Source organism: Rhynchophorus ferrugineus, unplaced genomic scaffold (genome assembly GCF_030347505.1).
Source record: "Rhynchophorus ferrugineus isolate W39M unplaced genomic scaffold, kcgeb_rfMv2 rfM10, whole genome shotgun sequence".
NCBI lineage: Eukaryota > Metazoa > Arthropoda > Insecta > Coleoptera > Curculionidae > Rhynchophorus > Rhynchophorus ferrugineus.
The window spans coordinates 8813474-8828089 of record NW_027472589.1 but is presented as its reverse complement, the minus strand read 5'-3'; the positions used below and the strand labels follow the sequence as shown (position 1 = coordinate 8828089).

Here is a 14616-nt window from a genome sequence, read left to right as displayed (position 1 = left end):
ATCGAAGAGGTGAACGCAGTAGACGCCCAAAAGAGGTTGTTACCGACGAAAACATTTAAAAAATCCACAAAATGATTTTGATTGATCGTAAATTGAAATTGAATGAAATAGTAGACACTCTAAAGATATCTACTGAACGTGTACATCATATCATTCACGAATATTTGGGTATGAGAAAGCTCTGTGCAAACGGGGTGCCTCACGAGCTCACTTTTGACCAAAAACAACGACGAGTTAATGATTCGGAGCAGTGTTTGAAGGTAATCAACCGTAGTAAACCCAACTTTTTGCGTCGATATGTGACAATGGATGGAACATGGCTTCATCATTTCACTCCGAAGTCCAATCGACAGTCATCCGAGTGGACTGCACACGATGAACCCGCTCCAAAGCGTGGGAAAAAGCAACAGTCGGCTGGCAAGGTTATGGCGTCTATATTTTGGGATTGGCATGAAGTAATTTTCACTTGACTACCTTAAGAAAGGAAGGACCCTCAACAGCGATTATTACATAGCGTTATTGGACTGTTTGAAGGACGAAATCACCGAAAACGGCCGCATTTGACGGAAAAGAAAGTGATGCTTCACCAAGACAATGCACTATGTCACAAATAAGTGAAAACGATGGCAAAAACCCATGAATTGAGCTTCCTCATCCACCGTATTCTCCAGATCTGGCCGCCAGCGTCTATTTCCTGTTCTCAGATCTCAAAATACTCGCTGGGAAGAAATTTTCTTCGAATGAAGAGGTGATCGCCGAAACTGAGGCCTATTTTGAGGTCAAATCGTACTACAACAATGGTATCGAAAAGTTGGAGGGTCGCTATAATCAATGTATCACCCTTGCAGGGAATTATGTTAAATAAAAAATAATAATTTTGCCAAAAAATGTGTTTTGCTATGGTAGGCCGGGGACTTTTCAATTGAGCTGTTATGCTGCGGTTTAGTTCGATTTAAATTATTGCGAGAGGAAATAATTAAGTTCAAGCGAACATGAAGGGAATTTTTTTTTCATGTTTTCTTAAAAGAATTTATATGTCGTTTTGGTTGAAGCCTGATTTATTCTATTAAAAGAGGTTTGCAGAGACAGGAACAGGTGACTTATCACCAGACGAGGAAAGGTCCAGACCAGTCCAGGTTGATGTACCAAAATTTTCTGCATGATTCACTTTTAATAACCCATAATCATATGATTTCGAACACTGGCTAGATTTTCTTTTATTTTAGTCAGCTATGCACCAGTGCGTTTCGTACTAGGTCCATTAAATTCAAGTTTTATATGAGTATCGGTCTACGTTTATTTTAGATTATAAAATTTGCGTATTTGTTTAAGACAGGTTCATCTTTATCGTTGAAATTTCTGAAACGAAAGGGAGTAAACCAATTCTAACACTGGTGTTCTCTTTGTTGTTATCATTTTACAAATCATCAAAACATTATAACAATCAATATAACAATAACAATTATCATTATCAAAACATTATAACAATTAAGTAATGTAATTAATATCTATGTTCTTTTTATTTCCTTCTCTTATATCTCTTCACTTCCATATGATATAAGAAGTATATCCAAAAAAAAATTAAATATATTATCAAGGAAATTGTATGTATTTATTATGTATATCCCAATATATACTATTAATGGATCACACTTGCAGGCTTACCTCTTTTTCCGAATATGGACTCGAGAAGCACCAGCCCTATTAATTTCGATACCGTGGAGGATTCGGTAAATCGAAACCGAAAGATCAACACACCCGAAATGTCCGGTGAAGAGAATTTGGAAGCCATCAGTAGGAAGGTCTCGGCGATGTCGATCTACAGTCCAGAAAATGGGAACATTTCGGAAAATCTCAGCGATATTATGAGGCAGCGAGCGTTGTCTGAGACAAAGGATGATCTGGACAGCACTGAGGATGCAGCAAACGAAGATAGCTTCACTGACGACGAGCACGAGATATATAATAACTCCTTGAGGAGGAGGAGGTAAGATTAACTTGCTCGACAATTTAATAGCAAAAACAATGCAAAAGTTTCTATCTTAAGATATATTTTTTTCTTAGTATTTTTACAACTGGAAACAAATTCAATTTTTGTTTCCGAAATGGTGAAGATACTTCTAAATATGTTGAAAATTTATATATATATCCTTTTAATATTAATAAGAAAAGTATTGTTATATTATGTTCTGTATAATTTCCAAATTAAGAAAGTTAGTTGACTTGGATAGTTTTATAAATGGTATAAGTCGAGATCAAATTAAACATTATTGTTGATATAATGGTGAATGCGAATGGATATAATATGTTTTCTGATCATTTTTATTCGATAATTAAAATTAAAGATTTTTATATAGTTTATAGAGACTTTTGCTATAAAAATATCTATAAAATTAAATTTATATTTATCTAAATACCCTAGACAGAACTAATATTAAAAATAGGTTGTTTTTATTAATAGCAAACCTGGAAAAGAAACAGGAAAAATGAGGTAATAGAAAGACCAGAGCTGTTACGTTTTAGTCTTTATTATCCTGCCATTTATTCATTATTTAAACAGTCATTCATCATATTTGTTTATATCCATGTCATTTTTGCACTGTCTATGAAAAGATGGCAATAACTGTCTCTATGCACCCATTAAACTTTTAAAACCAAACCCTGCGTTTTTTGGTTTATATTTAGTTTGATATTTAACGATATCATTATTTTTTAGCGTTGCTCGTCGTCCAATCTACCCGGGAAGACGTTCCAAACGGTATTCGGCCATATATCGGTACGATCAGCGTGAAAATGCCTCAGACGAAGGAAACACTTCTGAATACTCAGTGTCGCCCTCCAGCAAATCATCGACCCTCGACTCAAACTCCGGCGAAAGAAACAGGAATTCGCCAATCATACCTCGGGTGCACACCAGTCTGAAAAGACCCAACGAGGTGTCCGACACGTCTGACAGTGAATCGGAAGAGAACACTATGGCAACAGTGGTGACTGAACTACAATTTCCGGTCAGGAACGCCGAAAATATAGTGTGAGATTAAAATAAGTCATTTCGTTTTTGAATTATAAGCGTTATGTGATTTTTTTTTCGTATTTTTTAATTTGGTAGATACGTAACCTCTACTGTACATAGTTTTAGACGGTTAAAGTTAAATTAAGCTGCCATTTATTAGTTTTATTTCCGTGCAATTAATGTCATATTTGCAATATAGCCAAAGGAATTTGTTTTTCGTAATTTCGGCGTTTGTGGATATTCAAAATTGTATCGAGCTTTCGCGTTTGCAAATGTTAACCTTTCAATCCACGAAGCGTCGAAAGAGCCAAAAACGTACAATCTGGTTGAGGTTTAAGATTGTATAAGGCTTTGTTTTATTTGAATGGTACACAAACGTACGATTTGTTGATTGTTTACAATTAAAAAGGTTTTTATCGAGACACCCGATCTTGGGCTTCTACAGCTACAAGCAGTCGATGATAAACATTATATAGTACAGTGTACAGAAACGTTCGATTCATGTGAAATTATTATTAATATTGAATCTCATAAGTAAAGCTCGTATTTTTGTACACTATTTTTCCATGTATTTTTTTTAAGCAGAGATTGTAGCAAATTATTAAGTCTTGATATTTATTTAAATTTTTAAATGTTAATTTATTTTATGGGTGATTTTTAATCGACAAACATTCCATTTTTCCAAAAATGATACGCTTCGATCATTTAGACTATTTATTTTTGTATATTGTACAAAATATATTTTTATTATTCTGGCAATTTTATGTACAACGTTTTTATTCCGTTTTATTTTATTTTAATTTTAAGACAATATGTGGACTTATGTGGACTGGTAATTTAGGATATTTTAAATCTGTAAGTATATGTAAACATTCCATTTTTTCCTTTTTATATAATAATTATTACAACTTGATATTTCATTTTTGGACATCGATTGTGTCAGATACACTCAAACAAAAATAATAAATTAACTTAAATATTGTGTTCCGATTATTTTATTGACCTGTGTTCCTGTATAGTGGGGTGTTATGCATCTACATAAGAAGATTTGGGGAGAAGAGGGTTAAAGGTTTTTCCTACAAAAGGGGTGTCACAGATGTGGAGGCAGGGTATCATAAGAATTAATATAGTATAAATCTACAGGCCAAGGAATCTGAGAACCTGAGATAGGTTTCATGAGAGGAGCTTGTAATGAAAATATGACCCTGGGGTGGATATGACGAGGAGAGGGTTCTGCAGATGTGTGTAGCTGAGTGAGATGTAGTAATCGCTTTGATTATTTAGACATATAATTAAGACAAATACCTTTTTTAATCAATTTCCTTGCCTCCTTATTCCTTGAAACAAGGAAAAGTTAGTTTATTTTATTCACGGTAACTAAATACTTTTATAGATACTTTTATTATATACACTATATATACTGCATGTTGTATGGCTTTGTAAATATATAATAATTAATGTAAATATAAATAAATATATTTATTTGTACCATTTGTTATTCTTGATAAAAATAAATTTACAATATGAAAAATTAATTTTGTCTTCTTTATGTATTTAAGAATTTTTATAAAGTTAAAATTAACTTAGCTGAAAATAAAAACCCTATTCACCTAAATCTCAACATGTCAAGTATCAGGAGTATGACATAGAATACCTCCTCGGTACTGTTTAGTTTTAAATCAAAATACTATACTGATTCTAAGAAAAAAATTTGAAAGGTGGAGAAATAAATCTGCTTTCACGAGCATATGAAAGCGAGGAGGGAAAATCTCTATACTAATACACTGACATGTTGTCAATCATTAAAATACCTTCACCAAAATGTCAAGATGTCATGCTTCAAAAAGTATTAGGAGTAGTATTTAAAAATCTCTTTAATACTCCTATGTTCCTAATCAAAATCCAGATTCTGTATCAAATTTGAATCCTAAGGTGCTGTGGTATTTTTTTTATTGAAAAAATAGTTGAGTAAAATATATGAGACAAACTATAGGGTAAGTATAGCAGTAAGATAAAGATTTTGTTAGATAGTTAGATAGGTACCTTCGCCAAACTGACAATATTAGGTTTAAGGCATATAGTCGGTCTCAAATATTGGATACATTTTTTAAAGAGAAGTTCAAGAGAAACGCAATATATCAAAATTTACATCAAAATTTGAAACTCAAGCAGATATAGTATGTTGTCCGTGGATTTTCTGATTAAAAAAATTATTAATATAACATGTGAGACGGACTATAGGAGCAATATGGTGGAGTATCTTTCGCCAAATTGACGTAAATAATTGTAATACATATAGTCGCTCTCAAATATTGGATACATTTTTTTTAAACGAAAAATTCAAGGAAAACGCACTATATCAAATTTTGCATCAAAATTTGAAACTCAAGCAGATATAGTATGTTGTCCGTGGATTTTCTGATTAAAAAAATTATTAATATAACATGTGAGACGGACTATAGGAACAATATGGTGGAGTATCTTTCGCCAAATTGACGTAAATAATTGTAATACATATAGTTGGTCTCAAATATTGGATACATTTTTTTAAACGAAAAATTCAAGGAAAACGCACTATATCAAATTTTGCATCAAAATTTGAAACTCAAGCAGATATAGTGTGTTGTCCGTGGATTTTCTGATTAAAAAAATTATTAATATAACATGTGAGACGGACTATAGGAGCAATATGGTGGAGTATCTTTCGCCAAATTGACGTAAATAATTGTAATACATATAGTTGGTCTCAAATATTGGATACATTTTTTTAAACGAAAAATTCAAGGAAAACGCACTATATCAAAATTTGAAACTCAAGCAGATATAGTGTGTTGTCCGTGGATTTTCTGATTAAAAAAATTAATAATGTAACATGTGAGACGGACTATAGGGGAAATATAGTGGAGAATCCATCGCCAAATTGACGTAAATAATTTTAACACATATAGTCGGTCTCAATTATTGGATACATTTTTTTAAACGAAAAATTCAAGGAAAACGCACTATATCAAAATTTGCATCAAAATTTGAAACTCAAGCAGATATAGTATGTTGTCCGTGGATTTTCTGATTAAAAAAATTATTAATGTAACATGTGAGACGGACTATAGGGGAAATATGGTGGAGTATCCATCGCCAAATTGACGTAAATAATTTTAACATATATAGTCGGTCTCAATTATTGGATACATTTTTTTAAACGAAAAATTCAAGGAAAACGCACTATATCAAAATTTGCATCAAAATTTGGAACTCAAGCAGATATAGTATGTTGTCCGTGGTTTTTGTGATTAAAAAAATTATTAATATAACATGTGAAACGGACTATAGGGGAAATATGGTGGAGTATCCATCGCCAAATTGACGTAAATAATTTTAACATATATAGTCGGTCTCAATTATTGGATACATTTTTTTAAACGAAAAATTCAAGGAAAACGCACTATATCAAAATTTGCATCAAAATTTGGAACTCAAGCAGATATAGTATGTTGTCCGTGGTTTTTGTGATTAAAAAAATTATTAATATAACATGTGAAACGGACTATAGGGGAAATATGGTGGAGTATCCTTCGCCAAATTGACGTAAATAATTGTAATACATATAGTCGGTCTCAAATATTGGATACATTTTTTTAAACGAAAAATTCAAGGAAAACGCACTATATCAAAATTTACATCAAAATTTGAAACTCAAGCAGATATAGTGCGTTGTCCGTGAATTTTTTGATTAAAAAAATAGTTGGTTACACTAAATGAGACAAACTATAGGTGCAGTTAGATAAATATTTTGTTACTTTTGATATAATCGAGAAACTCGAAAATTGAAATCAGGTATCGGGAGTATACGAAAACGATGAGATAAAATTTTGGATTTTAAATTAATTTTTCATTCACCAAAATGTCATCATTTAAAGTATCAGGAGTAGGACTAATTAATATACCTCCTCGATACTTTTATGTTCCTAATGAAAATCTCGATACTGAATTTAAAAATTTGTGATTGTTAAAAGAAATAATATACCTTCACCATAATGTCGTCATTATATTTGATTTTAATTGGGTAACACAATATATGGGTGTTGTTAGGCAACTCAATATATCTTAGTGTGTATAATTGGTTGCCTCTTTGCATATATTGACCTTATCTGTTTATTCAGATAACTTAACATACAGTAAGGAGTGTATTAGGTTACAACAATTTAGATTTTTCATGTGGAATAGTAAGGAGAGTTTGGACTTATTAATAAAAATAAAATGAGTGTTTGAGTAACATAGCTTTTATTATATTCTATTATCATAAAATCTACCACCAATAATTATACAAATAATAATTATACAATAAATAGAAAATTAATACTAGTTCATTAATATATCATTAATTTTTAAATATATAAATTATTTGGCTGAACAATCAATATTTTATATACGAAACAGAAATTAGTTGTTTTTTGGTTAGAAACTGTCATATAATATATAAAATAAGAATAAATTACATAATTTATTAGATATGTTCCTTCGTAAACTCAGTGCTCATGGATATGGTGGGGACAGCATGGCATCTCTGCATAGACTTGATGATCTGGCGCTAACAAGTGGAAAAATGGTCCTGAAATATACAAATATAATTAGTTTCTTATTAATTGTTGTCAATATATATGTGTACTTACTTGCACTGATGTTGCTCTATGCTCCTATGACTAGGATTGGTGTATCTTATGTTATCAAGCACCAACGCTTTTTCTATCCCACAGTGGCCTGAAATAAAGGAAAAAACAAGCAGTTGCTATAAATTTTCAATAGAGGTCAGTTCTGTGTTCAGACTTCAAACTGTTTGAAACTGGTGAGTTTTAGTGGAGATATTGCAATAGACAATTTAATGAATATACAATTTGCATCACATAAACCAATACATGTTTAATTAATTTAACACCAAGTTATGTAGGGTTGGCAAATTTCTCGACGAAGGGCGATTGTCGAGATCTTCTATGGAAGGCAAAAGTCACATGGAAAGATTTTGCAGACTCGTAAGCTTCATCGTAAGTTTTCAGCAACAGTGGTATATCATGAAGGTGTATTTGCTAGAGTATTTGTTGTACGATGGTGATTCTTGTGATTAGTATTTTATAAAACCTCTAAATACTTATCTTATATGTAATTCATAATATCCAAGCTATGATTTCAGTAGATATGCTTAGTCTTATCTTATTTTTTTAAAAATATATTTTAAAGTCTCCTTTTACCAACTAATTGGATTATCTGGATTGGGCTTAAAGTTTAACGTGGGTTACAAACCACGGTCCTCATTAAGCCTACCGAGTGGCGAGTGACCAACTTCAGAAATCATCCCAGAATACATCCAGTTTTACCTAGCCTGATTACTGGCGTGACTGGGGTCATTTTCCTTGTCGGATTTTACACTCTTGCCTAGAAAATTCACAAATTTTAAACAATCACAAAAATAAATTTACGACCATGCTCCAGCAGGATTCGAACCCGCGACTATCGCAACAGTAGGAGGACCGTCCCATCGCCTTTACCACTGCGCCACCAAGCCGGCATCTTAATTTTTTACTATTGTTCAATTGTATTTGCATCAATATTCAAGCTAGATGAATGTGGGACAAATATGTCATATATTATATATCTCATCGACTCATATATCTCTCAAATTAAAATTAAATTAGACTACTTAAGCTAAGTTAGGTCTAATCACTTGTACAATAAATAAGTCCATGTGGTTTGATTTGCATCGATCTTCTGATTTCCTGGGTGTTGTCCAGTAGCTGTTTTACTTCTATATGGCTGTGAATATAGCAGCATTATTTAATATTTTAAGGCGAAATCTTGGATAACTTTGTAAAACCATTTGATTGATAATCCAATATCTTTGACTATGGAACAATTTGGACGTATTTTCTCTTCGTATCGAGTTCTTTGAGTGTCAGTCTAATATGCTCTGCTTTTGTCTAACGCGGTATGAAAATGCGAAAGAGAAGAAAATGTATCAAAGATATATGATATATGATAATATATGGATAGATGTGAAAATTTGTGGCATATGATGATTAAATCTGTTCTATATCATTCAACTCTGCTAGGTTAAGAGAACGCCGGATAAATTTGCATTCAACTACAGAATATGAAAAGTATCTCCGAAGAAATGATAATGAGAAAGTTTGAACAATGAAGAAAAAGTGAATGGGAAGAATAAAGAGTTATGAACTTATGAACACTGATGATATTAAAGTAAAATTCAATGTTATGCCTTGCGTGTACTACTGATCTATCAACACACAAGAATTGCTGCGGGGGTCATATGCGCTAACGCTATGCCAATTTTAATAGAACACTAACATTAGAACCAAAAAATGCTCAAGTGGTTGAAAGTGTATAATGAAATTTAATTTTAGTATAAAATGAATGTGAATATTGAGGATTTCTCCAGGCAAAGTAAAGGATACAAACTGGCCTGGCAGCTGTACAGATATTGAATTTGGAAATTACATCACTTCTTTGATCCATTACATCAATTGCCATAAGCAGTGAGACAAGTTTTTCAAAATTGAAATTGATCAAACATTATTTATGATCTTGTCTATTGATCAAGAGACAATATTGAGGAAGATGTGATTCTATAGGCATTGATAATGCAATAAAAGACTTTGACTTTAAAAATTCAGAGCCAAGTGCACCATAAAATTAATTCTTATTTTACACTGTCTATACAACCACATCGAGCAGATGGAGGAGTGAGAAATTGTGGCAACATTGGTAACGTTTTTGCCAAATTTATAATAAATCGCTTAAATCGTTCAACACAGTTTCTAATAAATTTCAAAATGACAACTAAGTGATTATCATTAAACCAGACTAAGTACCATATGCAGAGCATTTAGGAAGATACCAATTAAAATAATAAGTATTACTATTTGGGGTAAATTGATGCGGCTCGGTGAATGGAAGTAAAACGAAATGAAACAGTGGTGTTTACATTATGTGACCGTTATTTATTGAAGTAATATAAAAATGTGGAAAATACAAAATAGATAAAACGGATGGCAGCTGTGTTACCTGTTGACGAGGCTTGGGCAATCGATGGTGGCACGTCTAAACCAAACGATGGTTGGTACCTGAATGATTGGAAACACCCCTCAACAACATCCCAGATAAAAGTCTCTGGTGTTGCCAGCTATTCGTTATCGGGTTCTAGTTGGCACTGCTGGCACCCCGCTCGTGTTCAACATACGGGATTATATTTCTAGTCATTTTGCAGACCACAATTCCACTATGTAAAATTCGACATGCCTCAAGGTCGCTACAATTACATAATACTATTAGAAAACCAAAACAAACAATAATGAATGAAGTTTTTGCCAAACGTTTCCCAGATTTGATCTAATAACTGGAAGAATTTTACAAGACCTGAAAGAAAAGGGTTTTTTTTTATCTGGCCTATAGTGCTTAACCTGGGCTTACCAATACACTAAACCGAAACCGCCTCACAGTTGACCCCTGTGGATCGCTACTGTTACTGCATTAAATTTCGGGATATGGGACCCGCTAGCCCGATCAGCCGTTATTGGGCACGAGGGCCCGGCGATTCTATTGATTCGCGAACCTGAGTTAACACACAACTGGATATTGTTGTATAGAGGCAAAAGTTATGACTGTAGCGACGGATGAGGTCGTGTCAACCTGGAAAAGGGGGGGGAACTTAATGGTGACGCGATGCATGTCCCAGCATGTCGACCAGCTCGCGAACAGGTACTTTTTTTGAGAAGAAGTTACGGTTAAACTTCTCTAGCACCTGAAAAGTGGCCCAAATGAGTATGACTCTCAAACCAAGGAAAAAGTCAGAGGACATTCTCTCCTATCGTCTTATAAGGCTGTTATCTGTAATATCTAGCAAAGTAATCACAAAAGAAATAAATATTATTCCAGAGTACCAATTTGGTTTCCGTACCGAACACGGAACAATAGGGCAAGTTCAAAGGTTGGCCAATCAAATAAATAAAAACTTAAACGACTAAAAATATTTCATTGTGAAACAGGGCGATGAGTACACTGAACGACATCCAATGTATTCAGGTGTTTCGCAGGGCAGTTGTCCTTGACCCATTGTTATATTTCCTGTATACAGCTGACGCACCGAGCTCAAACACCACTACCGTGGCAATATATGCTGGCGATACGGCGACTATCATCTCACGAGCATCCAATATCATCTACAAGGTGGAGATTCCTTCACTTCATCTCAACAACACTCATTTTTGGTTGAAAACATGGCATATCAAGGTCAATGGAATGAGATAATATCTACTCACCTGACATCCACCATGCATAGAAGATAATAATGAACTCCCACAAGCATATAATGTTAATATCTGGGAATGCATCTGGATCGACGTTTAACTTGTAAGAATGTGCGCGATGTCAGCAAAGTGCGTAGGTTAAAACAAGGCATTGTACGAGGGTCACTATTTATATTTCGGGAATTGGCAACTAACGGTTCCATCGTAAAGTTTGACATGTTTGACGATATACGTACTCAGAACATTTTGTCGCACGGACGCTATTTGTTTATTTTATATTTAGTTGAAAGTTTCGTCTCGGCAAAAAATGGAACTGAATCGTGAACATTTTCGTGCGATGATTTTTTACGATTTTCGACGTGGATTATGACAAGAGTGCATCAATCAACTTAATTTGACTTTTGGCGATGAAGCTCCATCAAAAACCGTGTGTTGCTGGTTTAGTGAATTCAATCGCGGTGGTACTTCGCTGTCTGACGAGTTTCGTCAAGGTCGTCCAAAATCGGCTGTTGTGCCAGAAAACATTGATGCTGTGGTCGAAATTATTAAGCAAAATATTGTGAGATTGAGGCATCCCTAAGCATTAGTTCCACTAGCATATATGCGATTTTACATGAACATTTAGCTGTGCGAAAGTTATGTTCGCGTTGGATTCAACACAATTTGACAATCGCTCAAAAAAGGCTCGTATCGATTGGTGCAAAGAAATGCTTAAGAAATTCAATTGCGGTGCTTCGAAAGACATTTATCGGGACAGGCGACGAATCATTGATATATTGACGTGACATTAACATAGACTGTATGGGTGTTCCAAGAGGAACCAAATCCCACAAAAATTGTTCGCGCACGAAGCACCTCAAAGAAAATGGTGGCCTGTGTCTTCGGGAAAACTGGTCATATTGCAACAGTGCCTTTAGAGGATTGTAGAACAGTAAATTCTGATTGGTACACAACCATTTGTTTGCCAGAAGTCTTCGGTGAAATCAGGAAAACAAACAGAAACACCGGATTGTTCTTCATCATGATAATACGAGCTCTCACACATCGGCTCAAACAAGAGACTATTTGAGCACTCAAAAGATCGAATTGATAGGTCATCCGCCGTACAGCCCTGATTTAGGTGCCAATGACTTCTTTTTGTTCCCATCCGTGAAGTATAAACTGCGTGGTCAACGATTTTCATCGCCCGAAGAAGCTATTGAAATGTTCACAAATCATGTTTTGAAGATACCTCATTCGGAATGGAATACATTCTTTGAAAATTGGTTTAAGCGTATGCAAAAGTGTATCGATCATCGTGGCGAGTACTTTGTAAAACAATAAAAATATATTCGCAGCTTAACTATTTTTTTTTTTTTGCCTATTCCCGAAATATAAATAGTGACCCTCATATAACATAAATCTCATCAAACACTTATTGGTCATTGAGCAGATTGTGGAATGTTAAGAGAATAATAGTTTAAAAAACGTCACTGAACTCTTCCTAAACGGTTACACCGACATTAATGACATTGTTTGTGTGTGTGTGTGTGTGTGTGATTTTGTGGATTCGAGAACCGTTTAGATTCACAACCGGACCAGATAGGTAGCGCTGGTATTAATAAGCTGACAGGTGTTCAAGATAAAATTAAATATTCTCATTCATACAATGCAAAAACTCTTTAACGGAACATACATCGCAACATAGTAAGCGATCTTTATCGAGAAAACATGAATAAAATTATGTATTTTGATATCGGAACTATTAGAAGAACGCGTGATATAACCGAAATATCTCACTACTCAAAGAAAAACAGTTACACGCAAAGATTAAATAAATCGTTAATAAGTTTGGGCATTCGGGATTGATACGAGATATCTAGAAATTATCTAGTCAAAATATACAAGCCACATTAATAATATCGCATCTACGATGGGTCACCGATAAGTTGAGTTTAGTTCGAATTAACAGCGAATAGGATTAGGAATAGATATTTCACGGATGACCGGTTTATAAGATGAATCTAATCACAGTTTTGATCTAACACCTTCCTGATTTTTGGGTTTTTGGAACATCTACTCTTTATAAACAAAAATCATTAAAAGACTTGTAAATATATTCCAACTACTAGTACCCCGAAAGTTAACGGGAACAGGACATATATTAAATTGTGTTTGATATCTTTCTTTTCTTCAAGTGCTTATGCAACATCATATTAGACAAAGAGCAAAACACATTAGAACCAAAATAAAACAACTATACTGGTTAGTCGGAAGATACTCTCAACTTGATTTAAAATCAAAGAGGTTGATTTATCAGACAATCATAAAGCCAACAAATAGAGTTCTTTATAATGATTTTCTTTTAAATTAAAAGGAAATTAATAAATTAAGACCAAGAAACATTTCAAACGTAACTTACTTTACTACAGGTGGTTTCATCCTAGTTGTCTTGCACTCTTACGAACGGCTGAGGAGGTGGAGTTTGGTTCCTTCCTGTTGTTATCTAATCATGATGAAAAATATTGTATAAATATAAATGATAAATTATAATAGACTTGCCTATATATATGTCTATATATGATGGTCTTGTCTGCAACCAACACTATAATATTTCTATATATTTTTTTTTATTATCACGATAGAGGCCTTTTTGATATTTTTTTATATTTAAATGACAAATGAAGACCAATAAGCTTGCGGAGTTTGAGAGTTTGGTTCTTTAAAGTTGTCGATGTAATAATGGAAAACTTGAAAAAATGAAGAAAACAGAGGACACAAAATTAATGAATTGATTCACATTTTGTTGAGCTTGGTCCAGAAGTTCAGACCAGCATCCCAGGCCCCATAGTCTATCTACTCTTCTAACTATTTTGAGCACTTACTAAAAACTAAAATGATATCCTGGGTATTTTTCTCTTTTTCGTCCAGGTTGAGGATTAAGCACCCTAGGACTCTGTCAGTTGATGCTCAGCTGTATGAAAGGTCTTTGAGAGCTGAGTTTCATCATTACTCATTACTTCATTTGTATTACTCATCCATTCACTTTCAAAAGAAAGACAGTTTTGTAGTTTCGGGTAAAGTTACAATGATACCTTATACTTACCTTGTTTTAAACTGTGATTCTTACTCCATACGTTAACCTCCTACCACTTCAAGAAAAATATTTTTCTAACTTCGCTTCGTGAATCTCCTATAGTAACCTCTGAGGTAATAGTTGGGCAGGTTCAATCACAAGGGGTGCTGAAAATGTTACATTTGATTTGATTGGTCCATCAATTCACGTAACTACCCTATGACGTCAAATGT

At 33.7% G+C, this 14616-nt stretch overlaps 1 protein-coding gene and 1 long non-coding RNA gene across 7 annotated transcripts in view; one reads left to right on the top strand and one right to left on the bottom strand.

Moving 5' to 3' along the window:
- wnd (Mitogen-activated protein kinase kinase kinase 13 wallenda) overlaps positions 1 to 3997 on the top strand; it is a 67608-nt gene extending 63611 nt beyond the window's left edge. For 3 of the 6 annotated variants that reach the window (XM_076415743.1, XM_076415744.1, XM_076415741.1), the window contains 3 exons: positions 1660 to 1987; positions 2462 to 2491; positions 2717 to 3997. In XM_076415743.1, the coding sequence (XP_076271858.1) occupies positions 1660 to 1987; positions 2462 to 2491; positions 2717 to 3035 (677 nt within the window). In that variant the 3' untranslated portion in view covers positions 3036 to 3997. The remainder of the gene's footprint in view (positions 1 to 1659; positions 1988 to 2461; positions 2492 to 2716) is intronic. The other 3 variants (XM_076415745.1, XM_076415746.1, XM_076415742.1) reach the window with 1 other exon arrangement.
- Positions 3998 to 7326: 3329 nt separating this feature from the next.
- On the bottom strand, positions 7327 to 11501 carry LOC143203547 (uncharacterized). The gene is made up of 3 exons (XR_013007370.1): positions 11341 to 11501; positions 7684 to 7771; positions 7327 to 7622 (listed from the first exon to the last, which is right to left on the bottom strand). It is a non-coding gene; the product is annotated as an uncharacterized LOC143203547 (long non-coding RNA).
- Between the last annotated feature and the right edge of the window lie 3115 nt (positions 11502 to 14616).